At 38.0% G+C, this 23,509-nt stretch overlaps 2 protein-coding genes across 3 annotated transcripts; both read left to right on the forward strand.

The window, feature by feature from the left end:
* Positions 1-748: 748 nt before the first annotated feature.
* LOC139125314 (bone morphogenetic protein 1-like) lies at positions 749-11,980 on the forward strand. 2 transcript variants are annotated; one of them, XM_070691417.1, is made up of 10 exons: positions 749-1,009; positions 4,044-4,118; positions 4,698-4,817; positions 5,230-5,357; positions 5,543-5,804; positions 8,383-8,558; positions 9,019-9,228; positions 9,631-9,828; positions 10,062-10,199; positions 10,676-11,980. In XM_070691417.1, the coding sequence occupies exons 2-7, from the start codon at positions 4,055-4,057 to the stop codon at positions 9,067-9,069; spliced, it is 801 nt and encodes a 266-aa protein (XP_070547518.1). In that variant the 5' UTR covers positions 749-1,009; positions 4,044-4,054; the 3' UTR covers positions 9,070-9,228; positions 9,631-9,828; positions 10,062-10,199; positions 10,676-11,980. The 2 variants fall into 2 exon arrangements, with proteins under 2 accessions (XP_070547518.1, XP_070547517.1); XM_070691416.1 differs by having other exon boundaries at positions 769-1,009; positions 4,041-4,118.
* A 7,785-nt stretch (positions 11,981-19,765) lies between these two features.
* LOC139125164 (uncharacterized) lies at positions 19,766-22,074 on the forward strand. Its single transcript, XM_070691269.1, has 3 exons — positions 19,766-21,005; positions 21,289-21,378; positions 21,923-22,074. Exons 1-3 carry the CDS (start codon positions 19,766-19,768, stop codon positions 22,072-22,074), a joined length of 1,482 nt encoding a protein of 493 aa, XP_070547370.1.
* The last annotated feature ends 1,435 nt before the right edge of the window (positions 22,075-23,509 follow it).

The raw sequence follows: 23,509 nt of genomic DNA on the forward strand, positions 1-23,509 counted from the left end.
ATTTCTATGGTTGACCCAACTGCAGAAATATATCCGTTGTCACGTCCACATCCATCAAAGCTGCATAATCGCTGCTACGAAACCATTATTCCTATCTTGATAGGTGTAATCAATTAAGCCAAAATGCAGAAGCAGAAAATGCATAACAAAGATCATGTTTATATTGGGTTCAAGGTATGTATATGAATTTGCTGAGGTTTCTCACAAAATAGAACTTTATGATGTAGTCACGTGATTCGCATTGACCAATGTAATACCAGGACGCGATGTTTTCATAGAGTGTGTAATTAATTTTTCAGTCGTTAAGTAACTCAATAAAACAATACTACCTTTGTGAGGTGTCACTGTGTGTACATAAGACTTGAGTTGTTATTGCACTGGTCCAGTTCTCTTTGAGCATTAGATTCTGCGTTACATGTTAGTTCAACCCATTTGTGACACTCTCAGATCGACTAAGCTATGCGTCTGGCGCCACCCAACCCCTGCTAAGTGGCATTTATGTCAGTTAAAGCACTACAGGGTCACCAGTGGTGTATACTATGGGTTAAAGTTGAGCACAGTATTACTAATGACATGTTGTGTATGACCTCAATGACACTTGAATACCGTATGAGTTGCTGATATACACCAAACTGTTGTCGCTCGGACATGGCCTACATATACGCATGCGCGTTCTACATCATGCAAATATTCTCGCTTATCCAAATTACACTCAGGTGGGGATTCCCCGAACTGACTCACTCAAAATAGAAACACGTAAACCCCCTCACATCGAGTATACAAAGGTAGCATACATGTCTTCCAGGAACTATAACGTCGTTATTTTGACACGAATTAGAGACAGATATTCTGTACATCACATCAGAATTGGAATAGATATGTCATAACCGACCGCTTACAGAGATTTGTTGCTCACTAGGAAAATCTTCACTGAGATCGTAAGGAGAGGCAGTTCTCATGACAACCAGAGGTAATTGTGTGCCGCCTTTTTCGTGCATTTGACGTTAAAGTAAGTATTAATACGTTTTCTGAACCTTTTCTGAAAATGGATTCCTGCATTTAATCTGCCTTGGTCATTTACTTTTCTGAGAGTATTTTAACGTTCTGTTTACTTATGACTTCGGTCTACAACATATAGAATAGCATTCACGTAAAATGACATTATATCGAAAGAGTAGTTGTTCGCGATGTCTCAGGTTCTGGAGATAATCTGTAAATGAAACCTATGTACACGTTGTGGCGATGGCGTTGGTCGATTTTGATACACGTAAACATCTACATTACAACGAACAGAGGCGTTATGCTGTCCCCTCACTATCGCAAGATATACATTTCGTATTACACTCCGCGAACAATCGCAAAGTCGGTACATTTAATAATGATTTCAAAGGTCAAGTTTAAGGTCAAGCAACAACTGGCGTCGGCCATACGAAATTAGGCAAATTCACATTTACTTTCATTTTGAAATCAGCCTCTATGTTGTGTCTTAGGACTGTTCATTTGTTTTTGTTTGTTTGTTTGTTTGTTTGGTCATGTTGTTTTACACATTTTACAGACTGCATGCCGGTATATTTCTATTAGTTGGTATTCTACCCAACTTTCACAGTCGGTTGTTCTTGAAGCTATTGTTTCCGTAACATTTACAAGGTTCTTGTCGATACTTAACTATCTTAAGGTATGTGATTATCCAAGGTGTGTTCGTTCGTTTGAGAATATGTATACGCCTCTGAATTACATCACGTCTCTGGTCGCGAATCTGCGCAGAGTACACAACAGGTTTGCCCTTTGACAACGGCTGTTAGACTAGTAATGTTTACACAGTGACGGTAGTGTATGTCATTTGTAATGTTCCTTTCAATCGAGCGTAAGACCTTAATTACATTAAAAACGTCACGCTCGAAATAATACTATTCAAAAATGTATTTTTCCTGAAAATATTGTTAATCACCCACTTGCAACTTCATAGTTATATAAATCCATGATCTCATCATAAGACCGCTTAGTATTTAAATTTACTTTACCCTGCTGGATCATTTATCATGCTTCAAAAGCCATAAACTGCAGTCACCCATTGTTGTAATAACAATGCTTCCATTGCCAACCAACTATAAAAGAGTATGAGAGACATACTGTAACGTACGCCTTTAAACCTTCTGACCTTAAACCAAACCTGAAGCTTGTAATTTATACGAGTGACAACCATAGGCGGCGATAGATCTCCGAACACCTGGCGGCAAACCCCACAGCTAGCGGTTATTATTGGTGCTTAGCCGCGTACCATACACGTCTACAACATTGCTATTATTTACATTTTAGGACCAACTCGAAAGCTTTTAAGCGTACTTGTGAGGTGCCACTATATTAAAAATCAAACATCTGTTTGATGTTATGATCCTTTCTGTAATAGATTTTTCACTCCATTTTTGATATTCAAAAGAAAAGTGCAAGAGCCCTTCGATATAAAATGTTGATGTTAGCTAGTTTATTACTTCTAGGAAAGTTGCTTTGTCTCGCTGTGTACAATGTTAGATGTAATTACCATCTGTAAGACTAGGCCGCATCATGGTATGACCGCGATTCGAGTAACAATATCGATCTTTGAAATTATCTTTACTTACCGAAGACATTAATATGTATTTTCAAAAAAATTGGAAATTGAATATCTAGTCAACTGTAAATTAATTCCGAGATAACAACAACAAACACGGGTAATAACCGATACGATGTTTAATGCTTTCTTTATGAAATGATATAATATTATCGTCACCACTGTCAGTCATAGTATATTGTAATTTTAGCCAAAAGTTCCGCCGAAGGAATTTCTTGCCGATATGCATGATACTATAATTATTACGCCTACACGACTGATATTGGTCAAATACGACAATCGCTACCGCAGTTCGGCTACGCATGCTTTACCAAAATGTTACCACCTCAACTGACCCTGCGACCATAAACTGTCTTGATGTTAATTACTTCGACAATTTTAGTGGTCTTCACTTTCTTAAGTGACTGTATCTCAATATCTATCGATTGAAGATGGGGTGAAATAGCGGCGGACCCATGGCCTTGTGGACAAATTCGTAGGTATCACGACTTTAACATGAATCTGAATGTCAGCATACACTGATGTGAGTTGAAACATACATCCTTTTAGGGAAACATGGCTTTTGGGTCTTAAGTTGAGCTTTTTCCGTCCTTAAGGTAGTATGAGTCTTGAAAGTGAAATACGTAACTGTTGCTCAAACTTTCTTAAACGAATTATTTACATGGCATTCACTTTATGGCATTCTCTTACCAAATCAACAATAAAAAACGGGTTCCCACGCAATATTATCTGTTAATATCTGCGATATTTAAAACTCAAAATGACTGCAATTCCTGTATTAACTCCATGAGTAAAATTAAATGTTCGATTTGCACCAAATTAAGACAATGAAAGTTTTTCTCACTTAAAGAGCTTTAAAATGAGCCCCCAAAGTGGTAAATCAGATTAGAATTATAAACGTTTGAGAGCAGGGATATCTGTACCTCAGGAACGTTCTACCTTTAAAATGTCCTACGTTGTAATAGCACTTACCTTCTGTTCAAACAAGGGAAGGTGGTATTTCATGCAATGCATGTGCCTCATCGCAAAGTACGATAGTACAGGTTAAGGAACGAACTTACTTCGGCAATAAATAGCTTGTTGGTGGAAAGTCATAAAAAACAAACGTTTGCTAAATAACCCTCCCTAAAAACTATCATTGACCTTTTTTGTACCGGAATCAACTAATGAATTAAAATTACACGATCCTATTTTGTACAAAAAATTGTCAGGAGTGATCTTCCATTGAGCGTGACAGCTCAATTTGGTTTCTGGTTTTCAAACGTTAATGTCAACGAATGAATGAGATCGCTTCGTAATTTTGTCCCCAGTACGTTCCTAGGTGAAGTCCTTGGAGGGTATAGTATGACGTGTTTAGTTCAAATATCGTTTTAGCACGTTGCCATTTAACCATTATTACTAATTTTTTAATGTAACATACCTCTTTTGTCAGCAGACCAAGATAATATGATGAGGGTGGCAACTGCAGTCTACCTGGTAGCTCTGATCAATCTATTGCGTGCAGTAACAGGTAAGTTGCAGGGAAAGCTTATTTATCCTACTTTGTTATTGACAGCACACTCACCTAATTGACCAAGTTTGGAAGACGTGAAGAAGCAATGAGAATAATAGCAATCGTCACTTAAATCACAAGCCCTCCTACAACATCAGCGGAATGTTAATAATGCCTATCTTCCTTTGTTTCCAGAAAAAAAATCTAAGACGACTCAACTCTAAAGAGTAGAGTGATAGGTGTGGACCTATCAATTTCTTATCTGTTCTACACAAAACAGTAGACGATGTTAAAACAGAAATATTTAACACGATTGGAACTAATTTTGGATAATTTGATCTTTATATTTTTTTAATTTCTGAGAATTGTTTGGTGCCATTTAGCTGAATTTTGCAATATTACAAATTACTCATAAAAAACAAGTGTGTTAACTTCAAAAGAAAAGCAGATTAGGTTACAGTTGTAGGATAAAACGATCTTACTTCTCCATCCAATTATCCCAAATTAGTCTAATCGTGTTATTTCTTTGTGTCACTACATGAATAAACAAATAATGTTGAGTCATTTGTATTTCTTACTCTGACAATCGCGGAGCAGGTAAAGACGGCGAGACATGCCCTTTACTACCCTGTGAAAATAACGGGAGTTGTGTACAGAATGGGACATTATACGAATGTGTGTGTGCTCCGGGATTCATTGGAAAATACTGCCATGATGGTGAGAAATACAAGCAATATCTTAATGTAGGGAAATCAATATTTAAATGACGTTACAAGGGTTTTATTTTTGTAATACAATAATATTACTTTATATGGAATATGTAAAGAGCTCCGGATAACATATAATTTTGTTTTGTTTGTTTGTTTGTTTGTTTGTTTATTCATTCATTAATTCATTCTAATTTTTGTTTGTCTGTCTGTTTGTTTGTTTGTTGTCCGTTTCTGTTATTTTTTGGCTTGTTGTTTGCTTTAATATGGCAAAATTACAGCACACAAAATCAATTGCCTTTCCACTGCTTGACCCTTATCGCGAATGCACCATTCATTCATGTACAATGCATCTGCATACATAGAAACTCTGTTACTAGCTAATTCACTTTTCTGTTTTTGTTTTTTCCATTTTTATTCAGTTGAATGCAATCAACGGAAAAATATTACACAAATAACAGATGTCGAATCACCTTTTTACCCAAAAGATTACCCGATCTACAAAATATGTGAATATTCTTACATAGCGGGAACGGGACAACTTATAATGGTAAGATTACACCGCGTTAAAGATTATTGTCGAAATTTCACTTTACTATTTTTTATTTAAATCATTTTGCATATTTTTCTTAGTTTCCAATCGTTAAAAACATTGACATATACTAGACGATGTGCAAAATATAATTTTACAGAAGCACATGTTAATAGATGCTTTCTGTCGGTATGTCATTACAGCTGAACTGGTCAGATTTTGAGTTGGAAATGTCAGAGGAATGTAAGAAGGACTACCTGACAGTGTTCGACGGAAGCGATGAAACTGGTCCGCCTCTCGGTAAATATTGCGGGAACAAGACGCAAGGGTCAATTACAACATCTGGACGGCGAATATTCCTAAAGTTCAGATCAGACGGGTCAAACGTTGCTAAGGGTTTCCATTTCACGGTGACGCCTATTCAAGATGATGGTACACCCTTATCAACAAGGACTGATTACACAGGTCTGTTTAACCTAGTTGTTTGCCAGTAATTCCTGGCGTCCCATACACCGTCAAAAATGACGATCATGTCTGTATTGTACACGCAACGCCTCGTAGCTCGGACATTAGAAAAGTGCGGGACAAGTTACAATAGAGCCTTACGGTATAGAATAGTGAATCACATCATGGTACAATACATTACTGTACAATGCAATACAGAACAGTACATTGCAGTACAGTACAGTACAGTACAGTACAGTACAGTACAGTACAGTACAGTACAGTAGAGTAAAGTACAGTACAGTACAGTACAGTACAGTACAGTACAGTACAGTACAGTACAGTACAGTACAGTACAGTACAGTACAGTACAGTACAGTACAGTACAGTACAGTACAGTACAGTACAGTACAGTACAGTACAGTACAGTACAGTGCAGTGCAGTGCAGTGCAGTGCAGTGCAGTGCAGTGCAGTACAGTGCAGTGCAGTGCAGTGCAGTGCAGTACAGTACAGTACAGTACAGTACAGTGCAGTACTGTACAGTACAGTACAGTAGACAGTATAGTACAGTACAGTAGAGTACAGTACAGCACAGCACAGTATGCTACAGTAGAGCACATTAAAATACAGTACATTATATTAAAGTACGGCGTGGTACACTATTCCCCACCACAACACACTGCAGTAAATTAGAGTATAGTAGAGTACATCACTTGACAGAACGGTTCAGTTAGTACATTACAATACAGCACAGCGCATCACAGCACAGCACAGCAAAGTGAAGAGCACTACAGTGCAGTGTACTACAGAAGTGTAGGGCACGTAGAGTTCTGTACAGTATGATACAGTACACCACAATATACCAAACCACACCACATCACACCACAGTAAGTACCGTTCAGTACGGCAAAGTACAGAACAGTACATCACAGCATAGCACAGCCTAACGCAGCACCATACAGTACAAGATACTACAGTACAGTACAGTACAGTACAGTACAGTACAGTACAGTACAGTACAGCACAGCACAGAACAGTACAGTACAGTACAGTACAGTACAGTACAGTACAGTACAGTACAGTACAGTACAGTACAGTACAGTACAGTACAGTACAGTACAGTACAGTACAGTACAGTACAGTACAGTACAGTGCTGTGTAATACAGTGTAGTGCAGTAAAGTGCAGTGCAGAGTAGTACATTGCAGTACATTACACTATTGTAAAGCAGGTACAGTACAGTACAGTACAGTACAGTACAGTACAGTACAGTACAGTACAGTACAGTACAGTACAGTACAGTACAGTACAGTACAGTACAGTACAGTACAGTACAGTGCAGTGCAGTGCAGTGCAGTGCAGTGCAGTGCAGTGCAGTGCAGTACAGTACAGTACAGTACAGTGCAGTGCAGTACAGTACAGTACAGTACAGTACAGTACAGTACAGTACAGTGCAGTGCAGTACAGTACAGTACAGTAGACAGTATAGTACAGTACAGTAACGTACAGTATAGCACAGCACAGTATGCTACAGTACAGCACATTAAAATACAGTACATTATATTAAAGTACGGCGTGGTACAATATTCCCTACCACAACACACTGCAGTAAATTAGAGTACAGTAGAGTACATCAATTGACATAATTGTTCAGTAAGTACATTACGATACAGCACAACGCATCACAGCACAGCACAGCAAAGTGCAGAGCACTACAGTGCAGTGTACTACAGAAGTGTAGGGCACGTAGAGTTCTGTACAGTATGATACAGTACACCACACTACACCAAACCACACCACATCACACCACAGTAAAGTACCGTTCAGTACGGCAAAGTACAGAACAGTACATCACAGCATAGCACAGCCTAACGCAGCACCATACAGTACACGACACGACAGTACAGTACAGCACAGCACAGCACAGAACAGAACAGAACAGTAGAGTACAGTACAGTACAGTACAGTACAGTACAGTACAGTACAGTACAGTACAGTACAGTACAGTACAGTACATTACAGTACAGTACAGTACAGTACAGTACAGTAATTTATAGTATAGTACAGTAACGTACTGTGTAATACAATGTAGTGCAGTAAAGTGCAGTGCAGAGTAGTACATTGCAGTACATTACACTATTGTAAAGCAGGTACAGTACAGTACAGTACAGTACAGTACAGTACAGTACAGTACAGTACAGTACAGTACAGTACAGTACAGTACAGTACAGTACAGTACAGAACAGTACAGTACAGTACAGTACAGTACAGTACAGTACAGTACAGTACAGTACAGTACAGTACAGTACAGTACAGTACAGTACAGTACAGTGCACTGTACTGCTTTAATTGCATATTATTACATAATTTTTTTTTTGGAAAATTAAACGCGCTATTTAAAACCATTACTTAACCATGGAAAGCAACACAACAGTTTCTATAAAGAAGTCACACGATAATGCTGATATCCTTTGCCTTTGTCCAACCACCAGAACCTTGACTTGTCAACAGTAGCGTTATGCTATCTTTTCATTTCCATAAAGGAATTTGGTATATTACACGATTCCACTCCTAACTTACTTGACTTTGTCCCCTGTAGTCATGGAAGATGCTGAAACAAAGGCAAGGGGTGGTGAACTGTCTTCTCACCGAGCCTACCCGAACGGTTCCGAACTTGTGAAAGGAAAATACGAGATCGATATCAGGAACGACGGAGATTACGACCAAACATACGTAAAATTTACAGATATCACTTTATCTGATGAGATTGATCAGGTAGGATGTACATGTAGCTCATGTACGTACGTATGTGTGTACAGTGTGTGTTTAGGTTCGTAGCTATGCGGACAAGTATGTGCGTTATTTATGTAAGTATTTATGTTTGATTGTTTGTGTTGTCCGTTCATTTTGTTGTTATTGTTGTTACGACTGTAAGTGTGATCAAAGTGCGGGTAGTATAAAAGGCTTTAAGTTTGACCTTTGAGCTGCTGTGGCCTGTTTTATTTCTGTCATTCTCGTAGTTTGGTGGTCTTCTATGCGATATCGACCGCTTGAATAGGTGTTGCTATATTTGTTCCTTTTAGATAAACTTAGCAAGTCTTTTGAGTGTTTTCTTGGATTGAGTTGAATTTTCATTAATCTGCATTTTACGTTGAAGGACATTGGTGTGTTTTTTACCATATATGTTGCTGCACACGGTTGGAATTTTACAGCGTTTGTCGACTAATATCTCCAGATCCAGATTGCAACATCGAATCTTACACAGGAAGACATGGCTCAGACATAAACGATGGATTTGCTCATAAGGTCAATGAAGTGGAAGAATGCTGTCAGCTTTGTAATGAAACTGATGCATGCGTGTCTTACGGCTTTGATACCAGAAGTAAGAACTGCTGGTTGAAAGACGACATGCCCTGGCCAACGTATTCACCTGACTTCCACTCAGGTAAGTACAAGGTGATACATTAGAGCTGAGAAGTATTCATCATTCTGTAAAACTGTGTATGTCGTCAGACAGCTTAAGATGATAAAAGTTATATAGTGACATATACATATGAAGTTAGGGGGAATGTTTATCTGACGCGTTTTCCTAGCCTTGGAGCGAAGTGTATGTAAGAGCAAGGTATAATTGATTTGGGGTAAAGCCTTACATGTCAAGGAGTAATATTACGATATTTAAGCAACACAGAAACCAGTGTACTGCGACCTTTGTGTGAAGTCGTGGTAAAGGGACATGATTCGCGATTTTCTCAGCTTTACAAATATTATAGTATTAGTACATCACCAATCCAAAATTTGATAATATACGATACAAATCTGCGAATAACATTTTCTCTTCTTCGGACAGGCATCATTACGCCATGTGACAATAGATTGGAAATGATAAAGATCTTCAGTGATAGTAAACTGATTGGCATAGTGTGCCAGGGGCATCATGGGAATGGCTTCGTCTCAAGCGGCAGAATTACACTTGAAATGCACATCAGTGACGCTATTCAAAACGAAAAGGGATTCAAAGGAATCTATACACTGTTCTACATGTCAGGTAAGATTGGCGTACAATGGAGAAAACACAGTTTAATGTGCTCAGTGATTGTGTTAAGTAGCCAATTACCTCGTGGTCACTGAAAAGCACAAATACATGTCTATCTCATCTGTGCATCAGTAGCACCAGAATTTTGTACCTGATTAACATACGACCGACTATTGTAACATTTATTAAATCTTCGTTTAAAAGGTAATATTATGAAGCTTTATGTCGCTTTATTTTGTGATCAGATGAAGACGGAAAGTGCTGGAATGAAAACGACTATCGGTGCGAAAATGGACGGTGTATCTCCGAATATCTCAGAGACGACTATCTAGACCATTGTGATCACCATGGGAAAGCCTCGCGCTTAACAAGTACTTCAGTCGGTAAGTGGCTGGAAATCCCACAAAGAAAAAAGAGTCCCATTCGGTATTGATCATTTATGTTAACTGCAAGATTAATGTGTTGAAATTTCGTTCGATGTCTATCCACGTAGAGGGATGCCTTAGATCAGAGAAATCAAAGTAAAGCATTACCTACGGACCCGGAGTTTTAAAAACTGAGTTTTGGGCCTACATAGTTAAAGGACTACGATACGTAAGAAACATCTTGTAATTAAGTTTACATAAACTCTGTCTCCTAGACCAAGACCAAAAATCATACAACAAAATATTATGATTTTAACCCTCTCAAAAACAATAAATTTTTGAAAAAGAACATTTAAAGTCTTAAGTGCTGAGGGATTTCATGGACAATATGCGCTATAGTCATAGCGAGACACCTCCGGAGAATAGCATTTGTTATCGCTGATATTGTTCAGTGATCGTGCAAGGATCTCATGTTTTACTTGCTTTTCTTACAGTACTGGTATCGCTGATTATGTTTATTCTGGTGGATGATTTGCAGTTTTGATGACGTTTTGTGCCCATAGTATTCACACAGCAGGCGACGTGCTCACAGTTATGGTGACGTTTTATGACTCAATACTCTTCACATCATTGGACGCGTTCGCCTTTCTAAATTGAGTACTAGATACAACATCTACGGAACAAGACTATTGTTTATTTGGAAAAAATCAGTGAATAATAATTGCTTGCATAATGCCTTGAACAAATATTTCTTCAAATGACAGGGCTTTGTCATACATTACATTACCAGGGAAAGAATAGAAATGACGAATAATCAACAACTCCATACTTTAAAAGAAACCTATAACATGTATCACAAGAACGACCCAGCTAAGGTTCATAATATTATATATCAAACGAAAATACTAGTAATTTCCGTCGATTTAGAATGAATTGTTATACTTCATCAGTGTGAAAAGACTTTTAATCTAAAAAACTATTGAAAATCAAAATCAAGATTTCAGCAGTTTTGTCTCTTCATTAGAAAATGTTGTCTTAAGAAATTGCATTAGAACATATGTGAAAATGTATATATATATATAGTTTTACAAGTCTTTATTCTATTGTATTTGATAATTTTCTTCATTGAAACTGATCCCCTCAGTATTTTTCTGTCTGTATACATAGAAATAGCTTTTTGAACACTAATTTTTGAAGCTTTGAGCGAGTATCTATAGTATGGCGGTGTCTTTATTTTACGTTACTTGAACCCGCTATTAAACTTACGTTCCCTGAATCATAGTTTGTATTATATTTGTAGACTGAAAGATCCGTCGCTGAGGACGCTCCCTACGCTCGTCTCCTCCGACGACTGGACGCGGTCTGTCACATGCGGCAGCGCGATGAAAGAACGTTAGTCACGCCTACAACTGTTTTGGTCGCTAAAATATGTGACGTTTTATGCAGATTGCTGTTGAATATTTATTGAACTCAGAAGGGGAGCGTGGAGAGCGCTCTCGAGCGACGAATCTTTCAGTCTATAATATTTGGTGAACTGCAGTGTCTAACACTTACTCTGTACGTATTTGTGACACAGCGTTTATAAAATCGTCTTTTATGCATAAACATAATTGCAAAGTTGATGAACTAGACAAAATACGTCTGGATCAACGTGTTCTGAGTGTCTCGTTGTTTCATCAAAATATTTACTTTGAATCAGCGACAGTTTGACACAACCTTTGCACCCTGTATTGTTACTGTAATTTATCATCCGTCAATAAAGCTACAAACTGTGATTATCAGTAGCGTACTTAACAATCGATTTTCTCAATGCTTCGTTCATAACTAAGTTGTTAAGCATTGTGAGAGAAAAACGTGCACGCATAATAGGGTGACAAGCAATCTCTAATAAATCTACCGTTTGGAATTTTCGACAACTTCTGCTTACTCGTCAGTTTGTCACCAAAATTTATGAAAAGTCGACATGCTCAATTACAGAGTGGTTTGGTCGGTGCACGCATCGTTTGGGTTTTAAATGTCTTTTGTATAAAAGTCAAGGACAGCAAAGTTTGAAGGCAAGTTATTTCAAATTTGCAGTAAAGCACATGTGACGAAAGTAGAAAGCGGCGAAAAGACCGGGTAATAAGCATATGTTCTTTGCTCTGAATGACGTAATGAACATAATGGGGCTCCTACAAGTTCCCAAGCCAAGTCTGTTTCTGGATAGTGCTTCATGCCCCTCGATACTGCAATAAAACGAATCAAAATGACGATTGAGATATTTACGTCTACGTTCAATTTGATGAGAGACTTTGAGGCAACGTGAACGATATGTGTAGTTCAATCACCTGCTGACGACAGAGACGGCGATGTAAGAGCTAGAATGCTAATGGCGGCAGAATATTTGGTCTGAACCTTCTTTTCAGGTCACCAGTCCGTTTAACCTTTATAAATACGGATACTTAAATACAGAGGAATTTTAACACCTGCATTTAGTAGGTAGTGTGCACGTAGATATGCACCGCCTCACTGGAGTCGTAAAGCGATAAATGTAGGAGTTAAGGCCAGACACAAATTATTTTCAAGCGAGGCTGATTATGAGTGCTAGGTTTATGAGGGTTTATACAAATTGATAAATACATCGTTAAATATCATAAGGCTTGACTCTGATAATGTGGAAAGAATTCACGAAAAATAAGTTTTCGGTAGGTCGCATAACTTCAGTAATTTAGGTAATATAGTGTGTATTTGTGACTATTTGCGTGAATATGTAGGTATAGCTGCTTTAAATGCGATTCGTGAATCGGGGATTACTAGCTGCATCACTTCAAGTTCTACTCAGACACCAGGCAAAAAACGTTTACTGGGAACAACAAATACTTCCTTTGTGGAAAAAGCAGACACAATAGCCGATTTCAAACAATCAACACAATACTTTTTTCAACGACTTGAGTCTACGGCTTCATTAAAATGTAATGACGCTGACTACAGAGACGTTTCCTGCGTCTCGATGTTCAAAGCCTTATCACTTCGCTCAAGGATATCCTACATTATAGGATTGGGTCGGCTACCCAATGTCAGTGTGGTTTCCTCACACTCATACAAAGCTTCACCTATACCTTAAAACTTTTACCATACACCAACCATTATCATGATTTATAAGCCACTCCTGATATTTGGTCTTGTATCATACATTTAATTTCATTTTATCTTGTGCCAAAACATCAATTGGAATACCACAGTCATTTAGTTTCTTATCACACAAATAATACTATGTACATGTATTCTTACATACATAAACTAAATTCCGTTAGACACCATGCCTCATTTCCTCAATCCCTAACCGACTGATAGTCGGGCCGCGATCTGTTGGGCCCTGTCGAGGGGCACCTTCTAAAGTTACTCAAGAGCTGGTAGATCTGGTTAGGGAATATGTGTGATCTGTGTTTTTCTACTGAAAAGCTAAGGTACTCTCTCAAAAGAAAAGCGGACATTTACAAAGCATACCGACACGCCAACTTTGAGGGTGCCCCTAGACGGGACCTCGAAACCAAGGCTGCATGTAGACCTAACTGCAAAACGGTACTATCGTCCCTGCCTGAGGGGAATTTGTTTTTACCTTTTTTTCTACTCGTACACCCTCTATGATACTCGTAGGCGCTCTTGCAGCAACCCCTCAATAGGTAGATTACTTGGCCCTACCTCTGTGGAGACAATCGTGGACACCCTCGCAGCAACCACTCAAGTTATTAAGTGACGGTAAACTGATAGGGATAGTGTGCCAGGGGGGGGGATGGGTGCTAATCTATGAACTGTTCTACATGTTAGGTTAAATTGAGATACAACAAATGAAACGCAGCTTACTGTTTTCTTTGATTGTGTTAAGAAGGTAAGTAGCTCGTGGTCACTGAAGAGCACAAATACATGTCTATATCATCTGTGCATCAGTAGCACCAAAAGTTTGTACCTGATTCACGCACGATTGACTACTGTAACATTCACTAAATTTTGGTTGAAAAGGTACATTATGAAGCTTTATATGCTTTATTTTGTGGTCAGATGAATATGGAAAATACATGAATGAGAACGACTACCGGTGCGATAATGTACGGTGTATCTCCGAATATCTCAGAGATCACTATCTTCACCACTGTGATCACCATGCCTCTCGCCATACAAGTAAACGAGTATCTAAAGTTCCAAACATAAAAGCGACCCATTTCACTATTTATCGTTGACTTCACTGTAATTTTGTATTCATTGAAGTAATGTGCTTACATTTTGTTCGTTTTGTTTCAACGTAGAGGGATTCCTAATGACATTCGATCAGAAAAATCAAAGCAATACAGAATGACCAAGATGTCAAAAATTTCAAGCGGAATTTAAATGGTGACCAAGTTTCGCGCATATATACACGAACCCATAAGATACAAGTCTAAATGAATATGCCCTATAATCTGAATGGAGCGAGACATGGAAATTGAATTACGTTTGTCAAATGAAATTTCGTCTAAGAACAGTGGTATGACAGTGTTGAATTTGCCGGGCCTGTTAGAAGGTCTGACAATTTGTCAGATTTCAGAGGTATATATTTTCGGAAAATGCGCAAATTTTGATAACAAATAAATACAGTCATAATTGTATGCACATAAAAATATTGACCCTGTTTCAGGTCTGTATTCACATTGCTGAGTACATATAGTGATGTGACAGGCAGAAATGTCAGGCCCTATAACATCAATGTGTCTACAACATTGTATATAGCCATGTCGTCACAGGACTGGCCACAGACCTGTACATAAGCCCCTGTTATAGCAACGGGATGTCTTTGCTGACACAGACCTGTACCACAAGGTTGTGTCAGGGTCTGTACAGGGCCTGTCACACGGGCAAATGTTATTTTGCTTTGTAGTTTACTACAGCATTACTGAAGCGTGCATGCATATTTTAAATTTGCCTGGCTTTCATATCGGGAGTTGCCGTAATGAGTGTGATACGTACAGCCCTGTTAACAATCTCAAAACATACTATTGTTTTGGAATTATTTCATGTCTACTTTCTCATCGCTACGTAACCTGTGGGTGTATGAAAAGTCGAAATGCTTAGTTACAGAGTTCTTTTCTTAAAGTTTTATAAAACGTCAAAGACAACAAACTTCAACGTATTTCTATTTCACTGGACAGCACAAGCAAGCAAAGTTCAAAGCCGTAAAAATCACGAATTATATAAGAAAACTACTCCCTGTCCCGAATAATGTAATTCCCATATAGGGCTGGTGGGGTTTTCCCCTAACATAGTTTTTACATGAATTCATTTATGACGTCACTGCACAACTCTTCTATATACAATAACAATATAATTCGTGTGTTGACATTACTCAATTTGGGTATTGAAAATGACGACTTAGTGGTTTACTTCATTCATTTTTAATTTGATGGAAGATTCTGGGGAACCTAGATTTATTCAATTGAGTAGATGACTGTTGTGACGATTGTAAGAATGGCGGCGAAGTGTTTGTCTTTATTGACCTTATCCAGGTCATCTTTTAGTTCAGCCTTTATCAGTACTGAGGCTGCTATACAGAGGAATTTGGACGCCTGCACTCAGAACCAATAGTCTCTCTATGATGTAAATAAGTTCCGTCGGACTGGAGACATGTCACTGTAAAGCCATAAATCCGCCTGGCAAACGTATTTATACAAGTCTGAACATTTCGGAAAGGGATTATAGAAACAATTAGGTCATTTGGTAGTTTGCAATGACTTGGTTTAAGTGTATGACTAAGGTCATTTCTTGTGAGTTTGTGATAAACAGCGCAGCGCATTGCGTGAAAATTCATTGCAGAGGCGGACGCAATACATGAATCAAAGACTAATTATTTGCATTATTCTAGGTCCCACTGCGCAAACTCAACTCTGATCAGTTTGCTGGGAACTATGTAACGATAATAAATGTATTTACGAAACACGACAAACAGTTGATTCTATCTTTGTGTGAAATTCACTGATATAGATGACAGCCTATGTCATATAATCAAGACATATTTTTGTATTTACCGAACTGAACTGAATCTTCAGCATATATAAACGATGCCACCAGTGGCGATTGCTATCTCGGCCTGGACGTTGTGCACGTGTCTGCTTTGATTTTAAGTTTTACATGGCTCTGTAGGTTGTTGGAAATAACTAAACTCGATGATCGTGCATTTTAGCCAGGCTATATGCATTTCTAGAAATTCATGATGCTAATTTGCTATGCTTTTAAAAAAAACTTTGTATGAAAAACTTCAGTATTTTGGAAACAACAAGCTATGTAACAGACAGGTAGTAGTTGAGAGACAGAAGGAGGACGACAGAATTCGTACGTCGCAACCTGAAGTCAATAATAGAGACTGGTGAAGAGTGAGTATGATAATTTGTGGAAGCTAATGTTTAAATAATAATAATTTATTTACCCTTTTTTTACAAAAAAATGTAAATATACAGAACTTCACATATTCATATATAAGTCACAGGGTAAGTAGGAAATGGAAAAATAGCAAAACTGCTAGTCAAAGTCCATTTTCTTTATGAACACAATTATGATTAATCTAATAAACATATATTTGAGAGCGATAGTACATCAATTCTTGTGCAACATGAAATAATACTCCGTCATGTCTATGGACGCATCTTTTTTATGTGTATGTCAACATTATTTCGAGGGATTGTCGGAAGGAGCTAAGAGACGGTTTTGATCTAATATCATGTGGTAGGGTGTTCCATAAAATACTTCCTGTGTTGGATATTGCATGTTTGCCCATAGTTGTGTTGATAGTTGGAACAAAAAGGTTTCCCATCTCTTTATGTCGAGTACTATAGCAGTGTGATGGAATGGAACAGTTGAAAAATGATGAGGCAAGGTATTGTTAATTAACTCGTACATAAAAGAACAAACTTATCAAGAATGTGTAACTGTCGAAATAAATATGATGAATGTGCTGTGAAATGACTAAAGGTTACTGCTCTAACTGCCATTTTCTGTGCTAGGTGAATACACGTCAAATGAGACCGATATGTGGTTCCCCAGACCTCTAGTCCATATGTTATATGAGGTTGAATGAAAGCTTTGTAGATTAAGTACAAGAATGTGTTTGGGAAAGTACTTTCTTAGTTTGAAAAGAATGCCAACTTTTTTCCTGACTGGATTTAACCTGTTCAATATGTTTTGACCATGTCAGATGCCTGTCAATAACAACACCTACAAATGATGTGGCTTCCACTTCTGCAATAATCTCACCATTGATATGGAGTGAACCTAGCTGAGTTATATTTCTCTTATTATTTTTAAAGAAAATATACTTAGTCTAGATTTACGGTAAGTTTATAAACATTACACCAATCTGTAACGTTTTTGAATTGCAAGTCGACATCATGTAGATTTATATTAAAGTAGTTTTCAGGGAATGTGTGGAAAATATTTGTGTCATCATCGAACAAATGAAAATTGAAGAGGTTTGATGAGCTGGTTATGTCATTGATAAATAGTAAAAACGATGTAGGGCCAAAACTGACCCCTTTAGTACTCAACATTCAATACCAAGACTTGGTGAAGTGTTCTTATTGACAGACACTTATTAATATCTTTGCTGTAAATAGTTACTTTTACGAAAGAAAACAATATTAATGCATTGCGATTGGCGAAGATATCGTGTATAATTACACATTTGGTTCCCGGAACTCTGTAACAACATCACCTGGAAACGAGAAGGCACCGTATCTTGGACAATATTCAATGTCGCTTCGCTATAAACATTGCGAGACTGACATACATCCTCTATTTTCAATTCGATTTCATTGCACTTATGTTTTAAGTGTCTAATTCCATTAAGATATGCGTTTTTGTCTCAGAGTCTGTCTGTTTTAAGTTGGTCAACGTACAGAGTCTCGTTAAAACTTAGCCTTGTCAGAGTTGAGTAGCCTCATGCTCTATCGGTTGATATTAATACACTCATTCGGATGAAGCATTATATACGCTGCTGTAATACCAAGACTTCCATCCACTGTTCCATTATTGGAACGAATTGTCTTTTCTACCTCATGAATTACACTGACGACAATGATGCTAGTTATGATGATAATGATGATGCTACGGTTGTAGTGATTTGGAAGAGGAGAGAATGACAAAAACGTGTAGGGGGAGATTGAAAGATTGATAACAAGGCTGATTAACAAGGAAAAGTCCAGATGTCATTACTGCTACGGTTGTAATTGTATTTCTGTGAAATAGTACAACATGAGTAAATAGTTGAAGAAAATCCTAAACAAATAAATTGAAATCGCGGCAACAAATTAAGTTTGAGGCCAATATCAAGAACGTAATCCTTGGCTACCGTGGGTATATTGTTAAGGCAAGCCCATGGGATTGGTCATATCTAAGTGGACGAACACGATGCGTATTTTGCAAGCATAGGCCCTACTTATATTTGAGTATGAGTTAAGATCTAATTTTAAAGAGACATTCCCGAAATTATAAAAAAGACTGGATAAGATGTTTCACATGATCCGGCACGCAGCTAACATAATCATAAAACATATATTACAGAGAAAAGCACGACGCACGTCGCCAGTTTATTCTGAAATGAAAAAAAAGTTAATAATTAACTAAGGCTTCTGTCACGAGTTATGCAACTCTGGGACAGTTCAGTTCTATCCGTGTCTTTCTCTCTGGCATTTCCCGTTTATCCCGGATCACAGTTACGTCATCCCATTAGACGTCAGTCATTTGACTTTGATTTACTCAGAACCAGAGTCGGTATGGCAAGCTCTGACGTAAGACCAGGTACTTCTGGCCGCAGAGATGGTGTACCTGCTAAACGCCCAGAACGGTAATGGCGGCCGACGTGGCAGTACAATGGCAACGGACACCAAAAGGTAAATATCCAGACGCACATTTGTAGAATACCAAGCCAATGCACCGTGTCATAGCGTGACAAATAACCTATCTATCTATGTGATCATCCATGCCAAATGGAAATGACGCCCTTTCCAAATTTATAACTCCCCCCAGCACTACAATGATCCAAGATTTTGATTCTCTTCATATCGATCTATAGAGAGCAGTCGTGTCACCTGACATAGGGCTTCAAATTGCTAGGCACGTACTTATTGTAGTGTTGGCGAGTTTATATAGATGTGATCTATTCACTGATTGTTGGAGCCTTTAGATAATACCGTTGTTAAACAGACTCATACATTGATTCATTGATTGATCCCTAAATGCTTATTACCGTATTTCCGTTGTGATACTTCATGACCTTCTGACCTTAGAAACCTTTAGACATTTATGTGTAACGTTTTAACAGTGAGATTTTGTTTTATTTCGCTCTAAACTATCAACGTTTGAGGCCGGTAGATAATAACTCTGTGATAAATAATATGTGACAATTTAGCTCTGATACTTTTTAACCCGCAAGGAAAAGGTGTTTTGATCAAGAAACACGCCAAGGTGAATAAAAATACATTTAGAGTTTACACAAAACACCTTTTGTCAATGCGAACCAATTGTCATAAAACTTTTTTTGTTCACAGGAGTATGGTAAAGAAGGCTGTAATCGTATGTGATCGATGGGACCGTCAATTCACGGAGGAGTTACAGATGGTCTTCATCTGGCAATAAGACTACTACAGGACATGGGAATATCTGTCCATTGTACAGCTCTACAAGCAACAGAAGAAGAGGAACGCGAAGCCGAAGAGATGGGTGTAACACTTCATCTTCCAACAAAAACAGGCTCACTTAAATTTAAAGAGCCAACCCGTGATTGGTTGCTGTACCATAACGTACACTTTCCAAAGCTAGAAGAACTGGCAAATGTCAAATTCGTGTTTGGTTTCAGTGCGTTCACCTCAGAAGCCGCCTTTCATATCACGTGCAAGGTGTTTCCAAAGGCGTCTTGTTATCTGATCAATCTCTTTGATAAAGATGACATAACGCCTTTGATTGTCGGCTGTAGTAAGGAGGAAGTGGAATTTTGGAAGCAAATTATGTCGGAAGAATTTAAGAATGCAAAGTGTTCATTTTCGATTGGGGAAAGAGTTTACGGAAGGTACAGACGGTTGTATCATGACACTAACCAAAAGCTGCTTTCTTCAATTGTGTTCGAAGAATACTTATCGCCCTCTTTATCCGAAGAGCTCCCCAATCTTGAACACGAAGCATTCCAAATTCTATCCATCGTCCAAGAATACGAATTCGAAGATCCAAAGAAACTTGATGTCATCATTAATGCCGTTAACAAAGTCGCTGAAAATCTTGATCAACTTGATGAAACGCCACCAGCGTGGAAAATAATCGGAATACCACCAAGTAAGGAGGAAGAAATCGTGGAAAAGCTGCAGAGAAGCCCTGTATTGAAGATCACGCCTACTTACGTGACAACTACTGAGGAATTTAATCGCGAACTGTTCTCTTCTCATCTTGTACTGATTCCGCCTTCTTCAACAAGTTATGCAAATCTCACCATGGCAGCTATGTGCGCAGCGATACCAATTTTCTATCCTCGAAGGTCCCACAGTCAGGAGATAGTAAATAAACACATCTCTATCATCGAAGCTCGAGAATGTGCCATAGACATGGATAGAGATCCAGCAGGGTTGGCGAAACGAATAACGTCCGTCATACGGAATAATCCGACAGCATTGAAACGAGCGAGAATGATAAGACAGCACATCAAAGAAAAGGTTGCCGGCGATCTACAAAGCGTCAATAAAGATTTCATTACAACTTTATCCGCTGATATGCAAGACGCCTCATCAGAAAAAAATGAAACCGTCAGAGAAGCAATAACTACTGTTGAGCAAAAAGGTATGCATATACGACAGCGACTTTTGAGTACATTAGTTAGTGAGCGTATGTGATATGAGCGTGCATAAATATGTCTAGATTTTTAAATTTGGTGTTTTTCGAGGCAACAGAGAGGGTCGGAGGCAAAAAGACAGATAGGGTAAAAAGATATATCAAATAATAAGACAGTCAGAGATGTGGAGGAAACGCAAATAAAAGTGACGACAGAAAAGAAAATTACACAAACTGACCGTAATTTACGACTGTCATCATCACGTTGATTTTCATATTCCTCTCCGAGCAGATCGCGAGTCGTCAATGATAGAAGACGTAGTAAGAACACCAGACGATATAGAAAGTATTCCTAGTACTTCCAGAAATCAAGAAAGTAAAGGTACGGTAACAAAAGAAATCGAACTTTCACCGCAAATATTGATTATAAGAAGTTACACGAGTAAGGAATTTTATCTCCTGCAAACGTTCATACAATAGTTTGGGGTTATGAGGCCATCCTGTAGTCCGGTCCTCTTTTGCCCTGGAAATTCGTTTATTACAAAATCGAACAGACATGCATATTCGTTTTACTTGCTGTTATGCCTAGTGTATTGTTTTAATTAAGTGTCATGTATGTCCAAACAAAATACAAGTATCCCTAATAGTTATAACGCTCTTTACAAAATAGTCATGATTGGGACATTATAACTTCTACTATTCTGTTTATCTTTTTCGTCTGCTGATTTATTTAAGCATCATAATTGATGTATTCACTGTGAATATGTTTTTGTTAAAAAAATGTTCATTTTGTGCAAAAACAATGTCATAAAGAATAATTTACATTTTGCATGCATTGCTTTAGTAACTTCCGTTACTTTGTGTGCCTTTACGATAATGAGCTATTGCTGTTATTCTGTGAGCAAAAGTACGGGTTTGAAAAACAGGGCTCGAAATTAACGGTGGTCTTGCGTCCAAAGACCACCACTTTTTCATTTTGGACCACCAAAATTCAAATGTTGGTGGTCCAAATGGACCACCACTTTATACGTCAAAAAGTTTTGAAGACGACGTACTTGGCCCGCACTACATTGCCTGAACGTGGTTCAATGCAGGACAAAAATAGAACATATGCATCTGCTTGCAAGTGACATTTATCATGATATTGCAACATTTTAGACTTTAGCAGACCGCAGCACTTTATGCAACATTGTATTTCACCATCACAAAACGTCATGTCAATCAGTTCTGTACAGACAATGGCACTACAGATGCCAAAAAATCGAGAATCGATCGAGTCTACGTTGTTGGTAACACAATACAGTTAATGGTCATTACGTCGCATGTTATTTGGAAAGTGGTTTACGGGTGACCATTTAGACTCTGTCGGGTTGCATTCTTTAGAGGTCCCGCTGGACTTTGAACAGTATGGTATCTGCTTTTTGTTGGCCCTTTGAAAACACTAATTTCGTAGTCAGAAGGTATTTTCTTTGAACATGATCTCATTGGGCTGCTCCACGATCATATACGGGACATGCATCACGGCATGGCAAACGTTCAGCTACACCTTGAAGCCCCAGGTTGTTGTTTTTTGTTAATAGAGCATGCGCATTACAGGAAACCCCCCAAGTTCTACAGAAAAGACTGCCCAGCTCACTTCAGATACTGATTCCTACCGTGCGCATTTTGAATACATTTTACGCAAATAAAAACTCAGTTGCGTAAAATCGTACGCAAGTTTTGAAATTGTAACGGAAACGCTGCCCAGGCCCATTCGTGTTCAGGCAGTGTTCAAATCGGGTTCTGTTACTGGTTGCTATTGGTTTTTATGAGTGGAAGTATAATTTGACTCTCTATAGTAGATAATAAAGTTCAGAAAAAATAATATTGTGAATTTCAAGTTCAATGGAGCAAATAGTGGGATTGTTGTCATCATAATTGTTAACAGCCGATACCTGGCGGAATAATTTTGAACATAAGAGTATGTGAACTGACAACTCAAAATCATCTTAAGGTAGCGTGATAGGTTAGTATGAGTATTTTCCTTCAAAACTCCGAAAAACTATCCTTTCCATGCCATTTCTTCCTAAGGACATGGCCTTTGAAGGAGGTCAGTTTTCAGTATAGTAATATTAGTATCATCAGATATGCCGAAAAAATTATTCGCTCTTGAAAATTATGCCAACAAAGGAATGCAAACAAACTTCTTGTGTTTTTCCATTTTCTTTTCTTGCCATTTTAGCACGATTCTCTTGGTCTAAATAGTGTAAGTCGACAAGGGATGACAGGTAGTCTACCAAATTTTCACAGGTGAAAGTCGTACAGATGGTCTCCAAACCGTGTCTCAGATTTTTCCAAACACATTTAAGGATTTTAATTTTTGTAGTTTAAATAAACTAAGTAATGAACAAAACATGATTCAAAACCATGACTGGTGATTGTCAAAAAACCTAAGTTGTCTTCAAAAATTTTAAGACACAGTTATGCTGACAGTATATTAAACTTTTAGATTGCTTTGTTCAAATGACAATCGG

The sequence above is a fragment of the Ptychodera flava genome (assembly GCF_041260155.1).
Source record: "Ptychodera flava strain L36383 chromosome 3 unlocalized genomic scaffold, AS_Pfla_20210202 Scaffold_25__1_contigs__length_14229661_pilon, whole genome shotgun sequence".
NCBI classification, from domain to species: Eukaryota; Metazoa; Hemichordata; class Enteropneusta; family Ptychoderidae; genus Ptychodera; species Ptychodera flava.